Genomic DNA, 17,494 nt, shown 5'->3' on the forward strand with positions numbered 1-17,494 from the left:
CCACACAGGGGGAAGGCGCCGCCGCCGCCGGGAGGGGTCCGGGAGCGAGAGGTCACCGCCGAGGAGGGAGAGCCAGCGAGCCGCCGCCGCCGAACTGTTCCCGGGCCGAGCCCCTCGAAGGAAGTCCGGAGTTCCCGGGGCCTCGCCAGAGCGCCTCATCGCTGCTTTCCCCGCCTTCCTTCCCAGCAACTCCACTCTGCGCTCCGGACCCCTCTCGCTGACTCCCAATCCCAGAGCACCCTGTTTGCTCCAGGACCGGCCGGGTCCTCCCCTGGCGGGGAGGGCAGGCCAGTGCCGGCATGGCAGTAGACAGTGTTGGAAGAGAGGCTGGCGGTGGGGTCAGTGGACACACTGCTATGCCGGATGCCTGTCTGTCCCTGACCCAGGATCATCTGGGTGCTTCCATTGCCCCCGACAGACCTGCACCCGGCTCCCAGCGCACACTACTCCTCACAGGGGACACAGCCCATACTCCCTTCACAGGCCAAAGCACTCTCGCTAACTCCCATACCACCGCTGCCTTGGAGCCACACTCCCAGCCAAAGGAGGGAAGGACGGAGATGGCAGCAAGTGTCACCCAGCAGCCACTGAAGTGCCTGCTCCTGACTGGTGTAATGGCTCCCTCTCCCCTCCACACACAGACCCACACTCCTTTCCTGTTCACACTTCTGCCTGCCACCCTCTCCACCCCAGCTACTTGATGATTACTGACACTTCGCATTCCTCCCCACAATCCCACCTACCTGTTCACACCCTGGCTCCTGCCGGCTCTCCCAGCCCCTCCCATGGTCTCGCACACTCTTGATAACAACACCTTTTCCAACTCCCTCACACACCTCCCCTGGACTGTTCCCTTCTTCCCCCTGCCTCCTGGCCCTCTTGCAGTACAATCAGGAGCCCTCTCACTCCAGCCAGAAACCAGTCCCTTACTGACTCCCCCAAGGCAGGGGCTGGCCTGCCCTGGGCTTCCTTCCTTGGACCTCCTTTTCCTCTATCATTTAGACGGGGAGGGGGGTTGCTGAAGAGAGCAGAGATGGAGCTCCACATGTTTCAGCTGGGAGGAAATTTGGTGCTCACAGCACAGCCTCCTCATGCAAGCCCACTGATACCAGATGGGTTGGTGGCAAAGCCAGGTTTTCTAATTTCCAGGCGCATGTGTCCCTACTCACCAAACTGCTTCTCAGGAGCCTGGGGGAAAGGGAAGAAAAGGAAGAGAGGGGAGGGCGGCCAGCCCAAAGGATGAGAAAGGATGGATTTCTGTGGGCCTTTCCTGGGAAGGAAGGTCAGGAGGCACCCCAGGGAGGCTTCTTACAGTCACAATGCCTGATTCTCACAACAGTGTACACAGCACCCTGTAAGCACTACCATCCCCCTGCCTCCCCTCCACAGACTTCTCCAAGGTCACCCAGAGGCTGGTCCTGGTCTGCTGTCAGGGTAGGGCTTTCCTTCTGGCTTCCATATTTAGCCCAGCCCCATCTCTGGAGCTCTGCAGTGCTGCCCTGGCTCCGACATTTAGGGCTTACAGCTGTTAACCGCCAATCCCAGGTGCAGAGTCTCCCAGCTGACTCTTCCTACCTACCCTAACCACCCTGGCACATCTGCACTGCTGAGCATCCCACCCTTACTGAGCGAGGTCAGTGTGGGGGATGAAGGATTGAGGGGCAGCTAGCTAAAGACATGTGTGCGTGGGTGTGCCTGCCTGTGTAGCCGTGTTGGGGTGGCCATGTGCTTGCCTGGGCTGTGTGTGTGTGTGTGTGTGTGTATGTGTGTTCATTACGGGAGGCCTCGAATCCCAGGGCCCAGGGATCTGGATGGAATTAGAGGCTGGCCTGGGCGGGGGCCAGGATGAGGGTGGGGGGGCTGCAGCAGGAAACGTGAGCTGCACTCATTAGCTCCTCACGTGCTCAGCCAGATTTATAAACACACAAGAAGACGGGATGTAAACAATCAGTGGGCAGCAGCCAGAGGCAGAGCTGGGGTGGGGGCTGGAGGGAGGGCAGGACTGGAGGAGGGGGTCCAGGACACAGCCCCCAGTGGCCCAGGTCCACCTGCACACCATGAGCCTGGAGAAGAGGATGGACGAATGTTCCAGGAAGCCCACAGCACACTCTCTCCTAGCGCCCAGGCAAGCTGAGCGCGCTCCTGGCTTCCAGTGTTCACAACTTATCCACAGGTGTTCTGTGCCCCAGGCAGCTAGCCTGCTGTCTTGTTTCTTGGGATATGGGCACATGTTGCCCAGAGCAGAAGCTATTGTAGTAGAGGGCAGAGCCCTGTCCTTTCATCTTCCTTTTTTACTCTCTTAACCTCTCCTTGGGATTCCTGATACTCCTTCCTTCTCGTTTTTTTTTTTTTTTTAGGGCTGTTCAGTAGGATCTTCTGCTCTCTCCCCTACCCCCCAACCCCCAGCCTGCAGTGACAGTTACCTCAGAACTGAAATATTCCTGGAAACACCGGCCTTGTCTGGTTAATTTCATGAGCTGTTTTTCTGCCCAGATTACTTAGCTCTTGTTTATCCAAAGGCCTCTTCCCCCACTGTCCCTGTGGAGAGAGCTGGTTCCCCCAGGGATGTCCCATAGGGCCCAGAAGGGAAGGAGAAACAAGGCCCAGAGCTGGGCTTCTGACCACACTTCCCTGCCATGGGATAGACCCAGCCTAGTCCCAGCACTTGGTTTACAGGGCTGCCCAAGGCAGGCTGGGGTAAAGAGGCAAGCCCACTTCACCAACATCATCGGCCCTCGGCATTTCCACCACCTCAAGAGAGACCAGACTTAATCCTGAAAGCTACTTGGAGACTGAAAGGGCCACTGCCTACCTCAGCAGGCCTCCGATCTCCAAACGCACACACTGTATCCATAGAACACTGGAGGTGACTCAACCAGATCCCGACTGAGGATAACCCAAGGCTTTGTGCAGAGAAGGGCCTGGAGTTCTGGGACATGAAGAATATGAAATAGAAAGGAATTCAGAGAATTAGGCAAGGGCTAGGTATGGAAGAAAGGAGGAGGAAAGGAGCATCTGGGGGAAAGCCCCAGGTGCACATGGGGAAGAAGTAAGGGGAGCCTGCTTCCCCAGGGAGCAAAGTCCCCAGTCCTGCTCTCTGTCCTATAACACTGACACAGACACACTCATACCCTCAAACCAAGAGCCCTTCAACTAAAAGAGCAGGGTTCCTATGAGTGCTTGCACCCCTACAGCCACGGTTCATCTATAAAGCCAGCCAGACAAGTATCTGAAAGAGTGACTGACCAGTTGGGCCACTACAAAAGTCCCCACCTGACCCCTGGATTCTATAAAGAGACAGTTTGTGCAATTTGGATCCTGAACTCTTCTTAGTTTGTAATCTCTAAAACCCTGACCCAGCATTATGACTAGCTCAAGATCTAACCTAGTCGTCTTTCTTTCTTCTTTTTCTTTTTTTTCCTTTTTTTTTTGGAGAGGTTTTTTTTGCCATAAGGCATCTGTGCTGGCCAGAAAGAGAGACAGAGAGAGACAGAAAGTGAGAAATCATCCCCAGGAGAAATGGCCATGTCACAATCCCTTCTCCATTCTCTTCTCAGGATCTTGGGCATGCACACACACGCGCCCAGCACAAGTTTAAGCCACTAGGTCCAGGATTTGAACTGTAGTTGACTCTAAGTGGGAGTATAGCAATGTAACCATTATGCCATCTGTTGGTCCCCCCTAGTCTTCTTTCTTGACTTTTAAGCCTTATCTTAACTCTAAGTACAGTCAAATTGTTAAACCTATCTAATTTCTTTCCCCCTTTTTCCCTTTGGTTTATAAAAACAGAGTTTTACTATGTTGTTCAGGGTGGCCTCGAACTTGAGATCCTCTTGCTTCAGCCTCCAGAATAGCTCAAACTACAGGCATGCACCATCATGCCTGGCTTATCCAACATATCCCTCGCTATCAAAACAATAAAATGTCATTGTAGAAGAATCTGAAAGTATAAAATATAAACTAAAGAAAACACTGATGACCTCATACCTATCTAATATTAGCATACAAACTAGCCCTACTTTTAGTGACGTGCTAAGCATCGCCCCATCTAACATCTAAATCGACACATTCACAAACCTTAGCCCCAGCTTACCCTCTGCCTGCCCAAACCTAACCACATCCTCCTTCTGGACTCAAACCTCAACCACACTCAATCAACCAAATCCCAAGTTTAAACTAATATGAAACTGTAAAGTAACCTAGTCCTTAAACCTAACATAGCCCAATGCCAATTACATTCCTACCCTGTCTAACCCTAATTGCTTTCATCAGTCCCAAATGGCCACTGAATCTTGATCTTGGCCCTCACTTAAAAGCTTGGAAAACCATGTTTCCCAACTGACTATGTCCTTCCTCAACATCAAATGCTGGTCTCTGGACCCCTGGCATTCTGGGTGCCCAGACTGCCCAGCACCATCTGCTGACAAGCCCAACTCATCAAATGCATCTCTCCCCTTTCTGTACCCTCTTCACCCCACCTTCCTATTGTAGGCTGTTCCAAAGGTCTCCCTGAAGTCAAATTTTCCTCCATCCAACATCCTTGATGAGAATCGGGCAAATATCCACACTGCCTCAATCCCTGAGAATGAATGCTAAATCTCCATCAGTCTAAACTCACTCTCTACTTCCCATTCCCCACCATATACTTCCCATATGCTAGACTATATCCATCACTGACCTCCATAAGCCAGCCCGTGCCCTTCAACCTGACCCTGGTGGTCTAACCATGCATGCCTCCGAAGGCCAAGTGCATTCTCAGCTGCAGCATCTTTCCTGCACCCTTCCCTCAGAGCAGGCTGCTCTCAGCTTGCTAGTTCTGACACGTGCTGTTTCCTACCCCTTATCTCTTCAAACTGGGAAAGAAGGCTGGGGTACACCTGGAACCCAGGCATACTGATCCCCAGTCCCAAGGCCTGGCCTCATGTCTCCATGTACACATACACATGCTGGCACACACATAGTGACATATATGCCGAAGACTTTCTCAGATGACACAGATACACTCACAAACATCTAATAAATATACACATGTCAAGCACACACATACTTCCCTCTCTCTGTCCAGGAGCATTTCTCCTCCATCCCCTCTGCTTCCCATCTGGCGTCCCTCCCTCATCCCACTCCCAGTCTGAGGTGGGGACAGATACTGGAGGGGCTGCCAGCCGCTTTCCCTGTGTGTACCTGGGCCCACCCTCATACTTCTTGCCCGTCCTGTCCACAGGGGACTCGTGGGGGATGTTAGCTTGTCTGTGCACGGTGCTCTGGCACCTCCCTGCAGTGCCAGCTCTCAATCGCACAGGGGACCCAGGGCCTGGCCCTTCCATCCAGAAAACCTATGACCTCACCCGCTACCTGGAGCACCAACTCCGCAGCTTGGCTGGGACCTACGTGAGTATCCAGTTTAGGAGGCTGGGAGTTGGGCGAAGAAAGAGATAATGGTGGAAGGGTCCTGGTGAATGATGGGGTGATGAGGAGGGGCCCTTTAGCTCCAAGTAGTCTCCCTGTCTGGGCTATCCCCTGCCCTTCCCTCTTAGGTGCCCCCCTTCCTCCCCGTCCTTGGCCCCAGGAGTAGGCATGTGGGCAGGCCTCGCACCCGCCTTGGCCCATTGCCCCACTGGCTGCCAGCCCAGCTGCCCGCCTCCCCCTGGGGGCTGGGGAAGTCTCCTCTGTTTACACCGTGTTGTGGTGTCTCTTGCACAGGCGGAGTTGGGTGGGGATGGAGGGGCCCCACCTCCCATGCCTGAGTTCCAGCTCGCCTCTGCCCCCAGACCTGGGGCCCTGCTGCTCTGGACCCATGGGCCTCCCTTCTGTCTGCCTCTCCCATCCTAGCTGGGCCTCCTAGGGGGGTCATGGGGAAAGAGGGCTACAGCGGACCCAGGTCAGTAGGGACAGGGGGTTCAGGGTGTGGATGAAGGCCATGTTGTAAGGATTTGGGGGGACTATAGAGGTGTTCCAAGAGCCCTGAAGAGAAGGAAGGAGGGTCAGAAGAGCTGAGGACCATGAGGAACCGGCCCCTTCTTCCCTTGTTCCTCTTCCACATCCCAGACCCTACTCTGGAGCCAGGGAAAGAAAGGGGAGGAGGGTGGCGGGGGAGCTGGCTCCGGCCCCAGGATACACCGAGGAAATTAGTTTGTCTCTGTGCTTGTCAGCGTGTGAACCTCCCCCTGGGCCCTTGCCTATCCCAGGCCTCGCCCCTCTCTTCTCCCTTTCTCTCCCAGTTGCACATCTCCCTCATCCCTTTCCCAGGGCCTCAGGCTGCTCCCCTGAGGGCTGGCAGGGGCTTTGCCCTCTTCCCTTTACCGTACTGTCTGCCTTCCCCTTCATCCTGTCCCAGTCTAGAGGCTGCCTTGGTTCCTTCCTGTTGCATCCGTGCTCTTATTATCAGCTGGACCCTTCCTTGGGGGCCTTAGTGAGTACCCTTCTATCCCTGTCCCTGTAGCTGGTGGCACTGGGTGTGTCAAAGGGGAAAATGGAGCTCTGACACCAAAGGGGCCCCTTTGCCTTTCGACACCTACTTTTCTCTCTCTGGTTTCTCTGCGTAGAAAACCTTCACTTGGTTCTGCTACCCCCTCTAGTTCCCGACCCTTTTTCTCTCCTGACTTTCCCTGCCAAATTTCTCGAAGGAGTGGTCTACACCCTTTGCCTCCACTTCCTCTCCACCCACTCACTCCTTAACCCCCTGCAATCTGGCTTCCAGGCCATTGCAGCAGTTCTCTCTGAGGTCGTCAGGCACCTTTTTTCTTGCCGAACTGAGTATTTTCTAAGGCTCACTGTCTTTGCTCTCTTTTGCAGCCACACTGCTGAATATTGCTGCCTTGAATTCTTCTTCCTTGGCCTCTGCACTCTCCTGGGCTACCTTCTACCTCTCCAGCCTCATCTTCGGGCTCCTCTGGCTCCTGGTGGCTTCTCTTTCTCTCCACTGCCTCTGTGGCGGGCACTCCCCACAAGGGATGCCCACCCAGCCAACTAGCACGTCCTGCCTGAGTGTCTCTGAGTGTGGTTTTCTCTTCCTACACCTCTCCACGGGAGAGCCTGCTTCAGCTGTCACCTCCATGCAAATGACATCCTTGTTGGAGAAAGGGGAGGCCGATGGACAGAAAGGCCTAGAATGGAGACAGGGCCAGCATCAGGGGACACAAGAAATAGAAGCTTTGGGGGCAAATCTCTTCCCAGTGCTGAGCTGGCTGCTCTGGCCTCCTCCTTCCCCCATTGCCCTCTCCTTTTCACAGCTGAACTACCTGGGGCCCCCTTTCAACGAGCCTGACTTCAACCCACCTCGGCTGGGGGCTGAGACTCTGCCCAGAGCCACTGTCAATCTGGAAGTGTGGCGAAGTCTCAATGACAAACTGCGGCTGACTCAGAACTACGAGGCCTACAGCCACCTTCTGTGTTATTTGCGTGGCCTCAACCGTCAGGCTGCTACAGCTGAGCTGCGCCGCAGCCTGGCCCACTTTTGCACCAGCCTCCAGGGTCTCCTGGGCAGCATTGCGGGCGTCATGGCAGCTCTGGGCTCCCCACTGCCCCAGCCTCTGCCTGGGACTGAGCCCACCTGGGCCCCTGGCCCTGCCCACAGCGACTTCCTCCAGAAGATGGATGACTTCTGGCTGCTGAAGGAGCTTCAGACCTGGCTGTGGCGCTCAGCCAAGGACTTCAACCGGCTCAAGAAGAAGATACAGCCTCCAGCAGCTGCGGTCACTCTGCACCTGGAGGCCCATGGCTTCTGATCTCTGACCTTTACCACCTCCTCTTCCCTCCCCCTTCAAACCCTGCCCCACTCCGGGAGGGAGAAACTTGTATGCCAACACTTGTTGAGCCAGGTAACAGAAGCCTTGAGCCTCTGGCCCTCTCTGGACTTGTATGGGAGTGTGGCACAATAAACCCTGTCCCCTGCCTACTTCCCAAGGTCCTACAGGTCTGGAGAAGAGGTGCAATAGGCCCTGTCCTGTTTCCACAGGGGGTGCTCTCATGGGAAGCGGTTCGGGTTGGTGCCAAGGCTATCACAACTGCCTGCTCCCTGCCCATCACTTGCCTGAGCCCACTCAACCCCTTTAATAGCACTTCCAGGAAGCACATCCCCTATAGGGCTGATTGGGGGATGGTACCATAGCATGTGCCTTTCTGGGGTGAAGCCCTTTGGCTGCTCCTTTCTCCTTCAATGGGTGTTGCTTCCCTACCCCCAGATAAGTCTACACATCCAATTCGGGAAACAAATACGGTGGCAAATCTAAACAAGAAGAGATGGAGTTCAAAATGGAAGGGTAGGCTCTCCATTGAAGGTGGCCTATCAACCAGAAGAGGTAATACTGAAAGCAGAGGGGCAGGGGCAGGCCCGACCTAGGAGTCACCAAGGCAGCTGGTGGCACCAGGTGGCAAACAAAAGCCATCAGGCATCAGGACTTTGCCCAGATTTTCTTGCTGGCATCGTAGTGCCTCCTCTCCACCCCCTTTCCCAGGGTATCTGTGGGTTGCCCAGGCTGGGGAGGGCAATCATCGCCACAGCCACAGGATTTCCTGAAAGTTTACATTGCAGTAGCATTTCGGGGTGTGGGGTGGCAGCTCCCCCAGGCCCTGCCCCCAGCCCCACCCACTCATGACTCTAAGTTTGTTGTATTAATATTTATTTATTTGGAAATGTTATTTATTAGATGATATTTATTGCAGAATTTCTATTCTTATATTAACAAATAAAATGCTTGCCCCAGAAAGTTTCTGCTTGCCATGGCCTATTCTTTTCTCTTTTAAATAACTATTTTATTTAATTTTATTCATTGTTATTATTTTATTTTACTTTTTTTTTAAGTTGGCAAGAGTGAGACAGAGAGAGAGGGAAAGTGAGAAAGCAAGTTGCCAGATCTGAGACTAGAACTGTGGTCAGCCATGTGGGAGTCCAGCCATCTTAACCACTGTGCCACCTGTTGGCCTCTGACACAGTCTGTTCTACAGGTGCTCATGGAAGGCTCCCCTGGCTCTTGCCCACCCTAGATAGAGGTACACCTAGCTCAGAGAACTGGCTCTCTTCCTTTTGTGCACTGGGGCAGTGTGCATGCCTAAGATGTGTCCACTCCCACACCTACCACCAACCCCACGATATCTCAGTCCTCCCAAATAGTATGTTTTCCTCCTCTCATCCTTTGCTCAGCTTCCTCACTTCTCTGAATTGCTTTAATGATCTCATGGGCTGGTTTCCCCTCCAGCCCACCCTCCACATGGTGAACAAAGCTGATGATCTGCCCTGCTGAGCTCTTCCTCAAGGGCTCAGCCCCTGGGCATTCAGTTCCCATTTTCCCAGGATCCTCATCCGTGGCTGCCTGCTAGTGCTCAGAGCAGTGACCTTTGTGGCTGCCTGCTGGTGCTCAGAGCAGTGACCTTTACCTCGATATTCTCCCTCTGCTAGGGAGGGCAATGCGCCATAGTCAAGTCATGATTCTTAGTCACGACTTGTCTCCTTTCTTCACTGTAAGACAGCACATTCAGGGGAAAGAGAAAAATTTACATTGGACTGCAAGAGAATGGGATGCACATCATTCAAGGGATGACCTACCCTCAAATCCCAGTTCTATGCCCTCCTAACACTAAAGCTCTCTATTCCCCAAAATGGGAATAATTAAATACCCATATACAATTGTCGGAAAGGATAACAGAAACAATGAAGGTAAGATGCTTGGCTTCAGCAACATCACTTGTAACTACAGATTATTTGGGATATATCAGCATGTCATCACACTCTAGCTAAGAACCACTGGATAGGGGGACCAGCAGTTAGCGTAATGGCTATGTCACTGGACTCACATGTAGTCGACTGCGGTTCTTGTTCCAGACCCAGTGGCTTAAACTCATGCCGGGCACATGTGCGTGCATGCCCAAGATCCCAAGAGGAGAATGGAGAAGGGATTGCAGCATGGCTATCCCCCTTGGGGGGTGATTTCTTGCTTTCTATCTCTCTGTCTCTCTCTCGCTCTGTCTGGCAAGCGCATGCGCCCTATAGCAAAACAAAAAACAAAAAACAAAAAAAAACTCTAAAAAATAAAAGAACCACTGGATAGGGGCCGGCAGGTTGCGCGATGTTTAGGGTGCTGGACTCCCACCTGTCAACCACAGTTCGAGTTATATGCCTGGCAGTTTGCTTTCTCACTTTCCCTTTCTCTTTCTGGTCAAATTAATAATAATAATAACAATAACAACAACAAATAAAATAAAATAAATAATTCTTTTTTTTTTTTTAAGAATTATTTATTTTAGGGACCCAGCAGTTAGCATAATGGCTATGTCGCTGGACTCCCACGTAGTCGACCGTGGTTCACGTCCCGGACCCGGTGGCTTAAACTCACGCCGGGCGCGTGTGCGTGCGTGCCCAAGATCCCGAGAGGAGAATGGAGGAGAAAGGATTGCGGCGTGACCATCCCCCCTGGGGGGGGATTTCTCGCTTTCTGTCTCTCTGTCTCTCTGTCAGGCGAGCGCATGCGCCCTATAGTGAAAACCTCTTCAAAAAAAAAAAAAGACCCATTGGGGGAACCAGCAGTTAGCGTAATGGCTATGTCGCTGGACTCCCACGTAGTCGACCGTGGTTCACGTCCCGGACCCGGTGGCTTAAACTCACGCCGGGCGCGTGTGCTCTGTCTCTCTCTCTGGCTGTCAGGCGAGCGCATGCGCCCTATAGTGAAAACCTCTCAAAAAAAAAAAAAAGAACCACTGGATAAATTAATGGGTTAATTACTCCCAGGTAATACATGGATATTTTACAAAGGTCTCCTGGAAACAATGCTTTAAGCAAAGAAAGCAACAACTGATAGTAATGTCAATCAGTTAACAAATGTTTCTTCAAGGCCTAATTATTTGCTAATCACTGTGCTAACTGGTGTAGAAAAGCCAGGAGAAGCTAAAACCTAATTTGGCTTCTGCCCTTCTGGAGGGCAGACAAAAAGATCAACTTACTTGAAATAATCAGGGACAAAAGCATACACATGCAATGCAGAGTAGGAGGCACCACCAAGTGTGCAGGTCACTAGCAAAGGGAGAGGTCAGAGGGTAGGTGCAGAGCTATTGGACTTGATTGTGGGTGGGGTCAATCAGGCTCTGCAGAATGTCCCTGAGTCATCTGGCCCAGTTGGAAGGAACATGCCTCACCCCGAGGGGTCCAGGCTCTTCAGGCAAAGACGTTTGCCCAGGCAAGGCCAGGGACATCCACAGGCTCCGCCCTCTGCCTAACGAGACAGAAAGGACAGTATCTGGTCTGTCTCCATGCATAGGCAAAGTGAGCTGTGGCCTGTGAGATGCAAAGCGCTGTGCAAGGGGCTATAAGAAATAGAGATAAGGTGTTGGTCCTCTGATACAATACTACACTCTGTTTCTTGGGGGCAGATTCTGAGTCATCTCTCTATCTCAACACAGGGCTTATGCTCCAGCCTGAAGAAGATGTTCATTTGGTGTGCTGAATAAGACAACCTAGAAAAGGGACTAGGAACTCCTCCCACAAATGCTAGCATACAAGACAGAATTTGATTAAATGTGGAAAGACTCAGGTAGAATACTATGGAAGGGAGGAGTGACTGTAATGAGGTGAGTGAAGGCCCTCTAGGCATGTGAGCCTTTAGAATGGCTCTAAAGACACCACTGCATTTCCAGCACCTAGCACACAGCAAATGCTTAATGGTCAGCTTGAATAAATACACCAGGTGGGATCAGACACCATTCTTGGAAGATGGTTAAATCTGGTTAAATGTGTTTGTCTCCTTTTTAAGCAGGTGGCATCTTTTTTTTTTTTTTTTTGAGAGATTTTCACTGTAGGGCACGTGCGCTCGCCAGACAGACAGAGACAGAGACAGAAAGCGAGAAATCACCCCCCAGGGGGGATGGTCACGCTGCAATCCCTTCTCCTCCATTCTCCTCTCGGGATTTTGGGCACGCACGCACACGCGCCCGGCGTGAGTTTTAAGCCACCGGGTCCGGGACGCGAACCGCGGTCGACTACGTGGGAGTCCAGCGACATAGCCATTACGCTAACTGCTGGTTCCCAAGCAGGTGGCATCTTGAGGGTAGGCTCCATGATTTATTTATCTTTGCCTCCCTATAGCATTTTATCTTAATGCCTAGCACAGTAAAATACTCAATAATTGGATTTAAATGGATTTAAACAGTATCAAGACGATAGTGTTCTAGAAGTTTGGAGAGGAGGGTTTGAAGGAGGTGGCTGATCAACATTCTCAGATGCTCCAAAGGAATTGAGAAGAACGCACAAAAGAATCCACTAGCGTTGGCAATTAGGAAGTCACAGGTAATCTTTGCAAGAGCAGGTAAGGGGCCAACAGGTGGCATGGTGGTTAAGATACTGGACTCTCACATAGCTGACAGCAGTTAGAGCCTCAGACCCAGCAGACTGAAAATCACCCTGAGAATATGTGCATAAGAGCCCAAAATCCAGAAAGAAAAGAGGAAAAAGAACAGCGGCATGGCCATCCCCTCTGGGGAGTGATTCTTTACTTCCTCCCTCTCTGTCACTCTCCCACAAGTGCTTACACTCTGTGGCAAAAACCTAAAAAAAGAAAGAAAGAGCAGGTGGGAAGCAAACACCATTTTTTTTTTTTGAGAGGTTTTTCACTATAGGGCACGTGCGCTCGCCAGACAGAGAGAGAGAGAGAGACAGAAAGTGAGAAATCACCCCCCAGGGGGGATGGCCACGCTGCGATCCCTTCTCCTCCATTCTCCTCTCCGGATCCTGGGCACACACGCACACGCACCTGGCTTGAGTTTTAAATCACCGGGTCGACTACGTGGGAGTCCAGCGACATAGCCATTACGCTAACTGCTGGTCCCCGCAAACACCATATTATGAGAGTACAACAGGATATGCTGGGAAGAAGTAGAAGAGGTAAATGTAGTCCCTCAGAGTGGTAAAGGAAATATCTAGAGGGATTATTAGGAGCAAGAGTTTCTTTTCTTTTCTTTTCTTTTCTTTCTTTCTTTCTTTTTTTTTTTGGAGAGATTTTCACTATAGGGTGCGTGCGCTCGCCAGACAGACAGAGACATAGAGACAGAAAGCGAGAAATCCCCCCTCCAGGGGGGATAGTCACGCCGCAATCCCTTCTCTTCCATTCTCCTCTTGGGATCTTGGGCACGCACGCACACGTGCCCGGCGTGAATTCTAAGCCACCGGGTCTGGGACGCGAACCACGGTCAACTGCGTGGGAGTCCAGCGACATAGCCATTACGCTAACTGCTGGTTCCCTCTTTCCTTCTTTTTTAAAGAGATTTTGCTCTAGCGTTTGTGCACTTGCTGGAGAGACAGAGAGGCAGAAAGTGAAAAATCACCCCCAGGGGGATGGCCATGTGACAATCCCTTCTACTCTATTCTCCCCTTGGGATCTTGGTCATGCATGCACATGCACCTGGCATTAGTTTTAAGCCGCTGGGTCCAGGATTTGAACTGTGGTTGACTACATGGGGGTCCTGCAACATAACCATTATGCTGTCTGCTGATCCCTCTTTCTTAATTGTCAGAGGGTGTATGTGTTTGCAAGAGAGACAGACAGTGATTATGTACCCCTCAATGGAGTGTGGTCACACTGTAATCTCTTCTCCATTTCTCTACCCTGTTGGGATTTTGAGCATACATGTACATGTACTCAACATATTTTTCAAGTCACCAGGAATGGGACTCGAACCATGGTCAGCCATGTGGAATCCAGCTCCCTTAACCACTATGCTATAGGGCTGGTTCTACTTTGTTTTTAAATAGAAAAGATTTAAACATGTTATTGGTGAGTGAGGAGGTGATGGCTGGAGAAGAATGGAAAGATTTGGGGAACAGGATAAAGAGATAGCCAGAAGAAAAGCTAAAGGATTGCAGGACAGTCATCTGGAATAGATATCAGCAGATACATCTTTGTCCTAGCATGGCATTCCCTAGAGAGCTAGAGAAAGCCAGAAGTGGGGACAAAGTGAAGAGAGGGCATTTATCCAAGGTGCTAGAAACTATATTGTTGAGTGGCTGTGAGTTCTTGAGCCATGCAGAGTTCTTGAGCCATGCAGTGTTCTGGGTGGCAGTGGAGGGGAGCAGAGGAGGGAGATGGACCTGGAGTAGCATCCCATAAGGGGGGTGCTGGAGTGCCCCCACACTGGGAGGAAAGAGCTCTCCTCCTAGATACAGAGGAGAGCACAGTCAAACACAGCATCTGAGAGTTTGAGTTCTCAAACTCTTTCTCAAATAACTCCTAATGATGGTGACAGGAGTTGTAAGGCCCTCCCCTTCAGGTTCTGACACTGTGTCCCAAAGGGACTCTTGTAGAAACACCAGCACTATGGGGCAGATAGCTCTTGGTAAATGATGGGTCATCAGTGTTTTCTATGAGTTTGTCATTTGTTCTCCATTCACAGCTGCCTCAAGAGTTTCTGTTGGTTACTTATTTTCAGTTTCTAAAGTATGGCCTTAAAGTCAGGGACCCAGGTATCCTAAGACTAGCATAAGAATCTAGAAAACCTGAGGCCCTGCAGTGGCACAGGGTGTGTGTGTGTGGGGGGTGAACTTCTCATTATCTCTAGAAGTTCTTATGTCCCTGAAGGCTAGGGAGAATAAGAGGGAAGGAGAGAAGGACCTCTTCCTCATCATCTCCAGAGCATGGATGGATTAGAAATCTCAGCCTCGTGGGTGCTTGGACATGTACCTGTGTTTAAGACAATGAGCATAAGGCAGAGAACTGTCACCTGCGGCAGGAGACAACTTCTGGAATAGCAGAAGTGGGTACAGAGGAGGAAGATCTTACAGGAAGCAGCAAAACTGTCAGACCTTCCATCTTCAACCTTTTGCAAAGACTTACTCAGCACTCAGTCAACATTCATTAGGGGCCCCCTCAGTATATGAAGAGACTCATTGAAGTGCTCGTCTTACACATACTACAACCACCCCAAATGGGGAAGGGCAAAGGGAAGTCCTCTATTCCCCTTAACCTAGAGGGCAAGGGTCAGTGATTCAGGCCTGGCTGAATGCTCTCATGGGTGGCTCCATCTCAGCTCCCCCCTTCTTCTGTGGAGCTAGGACTGTCCCTGCCTTTGTCCCGTCAATTCTTGAGCTCCCTGACTCAGCCTGTTTCCTGAATTTCCCAGCAGGGGACAAAGCCCCTGTCAGTAGGGTTGGGGGGAGGGCAATGTTGGAATAAGTGTGAGAAAGCTTTAGAGCTAGAGTTCCAGTCCTTTCCTCAGTCTCAATCATCAAGTTCCCTCAGCCTTTCTAGTCTAGAGATCACCTCTAGACTCCTCCCCAACCTGCCCTGATTCCTAGTGCCTGGTTGATGGAGTAGAAACAGTTAACCAGGTCCTTCCTCCCAGCTGGACAAAGTCTGACACCTGGTGGCCAAGGTGAGGAATGGCCAGATGGCCCCTTCTCAAATCTGCCCAGAACTTCCATGGCGCTAGGATGGCCAAAGTGAAAGGGGATGTGATCTGAGGAGGTGTGGAGGGTGGTGGAGGCAGAGCTGAAGAGACACCAGTAACAGAAAAAAACAGAAACCCAGGGAGACTTTTCTTCACCCCAGGCTCCTATCTCTTAAACTCTCTAGGCCAGAGAACCTAGACTAGGGAGAGAAGAGGGTATTTGGGAGGGTGGTAAGAGACTAGGAGGAACTGCCTGACAGAATTTTGGCCTACAGGGTGAGGACTGGGGCCCAGGGTGTGTGACTATGGTGGGGGCCAAGGGATGTTAGTCTAGCTGCTCAGAATCTCCTGAGCTGGCCTGATTTCCAGCTCAGGGTGGGCTGTAGAGCCCTAGGGCCTAAAGAAGGGGGGTGCTGGGGAAAGGGGAAGGAGAACTAGATACGCCCCACAGCCCTTCTGGGCCCCAGGCAGCTGCTCCCCACCCTCCACCTGCCCCCACCTTTGCAGCACTACCTGACTCTCTCTACAAGCCCCTTGTAAGCAGGGGGAGGGGAAGGGGTTCTTAGGGCGCTTGCGCAATGCTGAGGCCCCCTGTCCCAACACATTGTCTGAGCTAAGTCAGGCCTAATCCCCCTTCCCTTTAGAGCTGTCAGTGGTAGGCCTCAGCCCTCAGGAAGGAACTGGGTTCTTCTAGTTTTTTTTCTCCTGGGCTCCCTAGGACTTTGGCTTTGGCCTGAAGCAAGGGCTTTGGGTGTTCTCAGGCCAAGGTTACAAAGGTTACTCCTGCTAGTCCCATCCCTAGCCCCTGGATGTTAAAGTTGACACAAAGAACATTCCCCAAAGGAGAGAGAACTTATTTCCCAACTCAGACCTCTGGCTTGGTCTTCCAGCCTGAAGCCTGAACTAGACTCCAGGACAGCAGCTTTGTTGTTGTTGTTTTAAGATTCTTGCCATAGAGAGACAGAGAAAAAGTGAAAAAATCACTCCCCAGGGGCAATGGCCTCAGAGCAGTCCCTTCTCCTCCAATCGCCTCTTGGGATTTTGGGCACTCACGCACACACGCTTGGTGTGATCTTCAAGTCATCAGGTCTGGCACTTGAACTGCTGTTGGCTATGTGGGAGTCCAGTGCTGTCCCCAGGGTAGCATAGTAGTTCTAGGGATGGGCCCATGAGGCTGCCCGAGTACAGAAAGGAGTTCTAGGCAAGAAAGAGATAGAAGGTAGAGAGAGTTGGGGAGTAAATAAGGAAAAGACTCAAAGATGGACAGGCCAAGGTCCAGTCTAGTTGCAGGTGTACCTTAGAGATCCAGATGCTGAATCAGGAAAGGATGCCAGTTAAACAGTTGGTTATTTTCCGTTGACACAGGAATGGTTCCAAAATCCATGGGAGCCACCCCTTCCCCTTGGGGCTCAGTCCCACTACTATCTGACCAGGAGGGAGGGCAATACTGCCTATGAACTGTCCCACAACCCCAGGCCCAGCCAGCCAGCACTTGGAATCTCTTGATTCTCTTTCTCGGGCCTGGGGGGAAGTGAAGTACATGGGAGACATCATCCAAACTGGGTAGAAAGCTGGCAGGGCCAGAGCCAGGCAGAGTGGGGGCAGATGGCAAGAATGGCCTAGACAGCATCCACAGGGCAGGTCAGGATGCCAGAGGCTGCCCAAAGAGAGAAGGAAATAGGCCCAGGCAGCAGTAGGAGCTGCAGTGGCTGCCCAGCGGCACACCCCATTTCACGCTCCCTGGGCGGTGACAGGGCCCCACGGCTATCAGCTTTCAGAGGTGGGAGGGATCAGGAATGAGGAGGGGTCTGCCCCACCCATGGCTCTCTGTTCCCTCAGGGCTTTGTAGACTCAGGAGGTGGGTGCCATACACCTTTGGGAACAGCCCAGGAGCCCCTTACTGTGGCCCTCGAGAGGGGTGTCAATCCCACAAAGCCTGGGTGCCACCCCTCTGTAGACTGCTCAGTGCCTAACTGAGCTCAACACCTAGACCCATCCTGGCTGCCCTACCCAATCTGTAGAGCCCCTGTCTCCCTGACTGTAGGCCCCATTTAGTCCACAAGGCAGATGCGGGGGATTAGACCAGGCCCAGCCCAAACAATAAAGCAAGGAAGCACCCCCCCCCCAGCCC

At 52.0% G+C, this 17,494-nt stretch overlaps 2 protein-coding genes across 9 annotated transcripts in view; one reads left to right on the forward strand and one right to left on the reverse strand.

Moving 5' to 3' along the window:
* The window catches only part of RAD9A (RAD9 checkpoint clamp component A), a 94,618-nt gene that overhangs the window by 42,378 nt on the left and 34,746 nt on the right, over window positions 1-17,494 (reverse strand). The window lies entirely within an intron of this gene.
* Window positions 3,605-8,696, forward strand: CLCF1 (cardiotrophin like cytokine factor 1). The gene is made up of 2 exons (XM_006171293.3): window positions 3,605-5,388; window positions 7,230-8,696. Exons 1-2 carry the CDS (start codon window positions 5,029-5,031, stop codon window positions 7,722-7,724), a joined length of 855 nt encoding a protein of 284 aa, XP_006171355.1. The 5' UTR covers window positions 3,605-5,028; the 3' UTR covers window positions 7,725-8,696.

This window comes from Tupaia chinensis, unplaced genomic scaffold (assembly GCF_000334495.1).
Source record: "Tupaia chinensis unplaced genomic scaffold, TupChi_1.0 Scaffold149501_1, whole genome shotgun sequence".
Classification (NCBI taxonomy): Eukaryota; Metazoa; Chordata; class Mammalia; order Scandentia; family Tupaiidae; genus Tupaia; species Tupaia belangeri.

Bases quoted from the DNA above. Each gene is read 5' to 3' on its own strand.
- CLCF1 (XM_006171293.3), top strand. From the start codon at position 5,029: ATGTCAAGCACACACATACTTCCCTCTCTCTGTCCAGGAGCATTTCTC. The intron at 5,389-7,229 runs GTGAGTATCCAG...TCCTTTTCACAG, and splicing joins GCAGCTTGGCTGGGACCTAC to CTGAACTACCTGGGGCCCCC.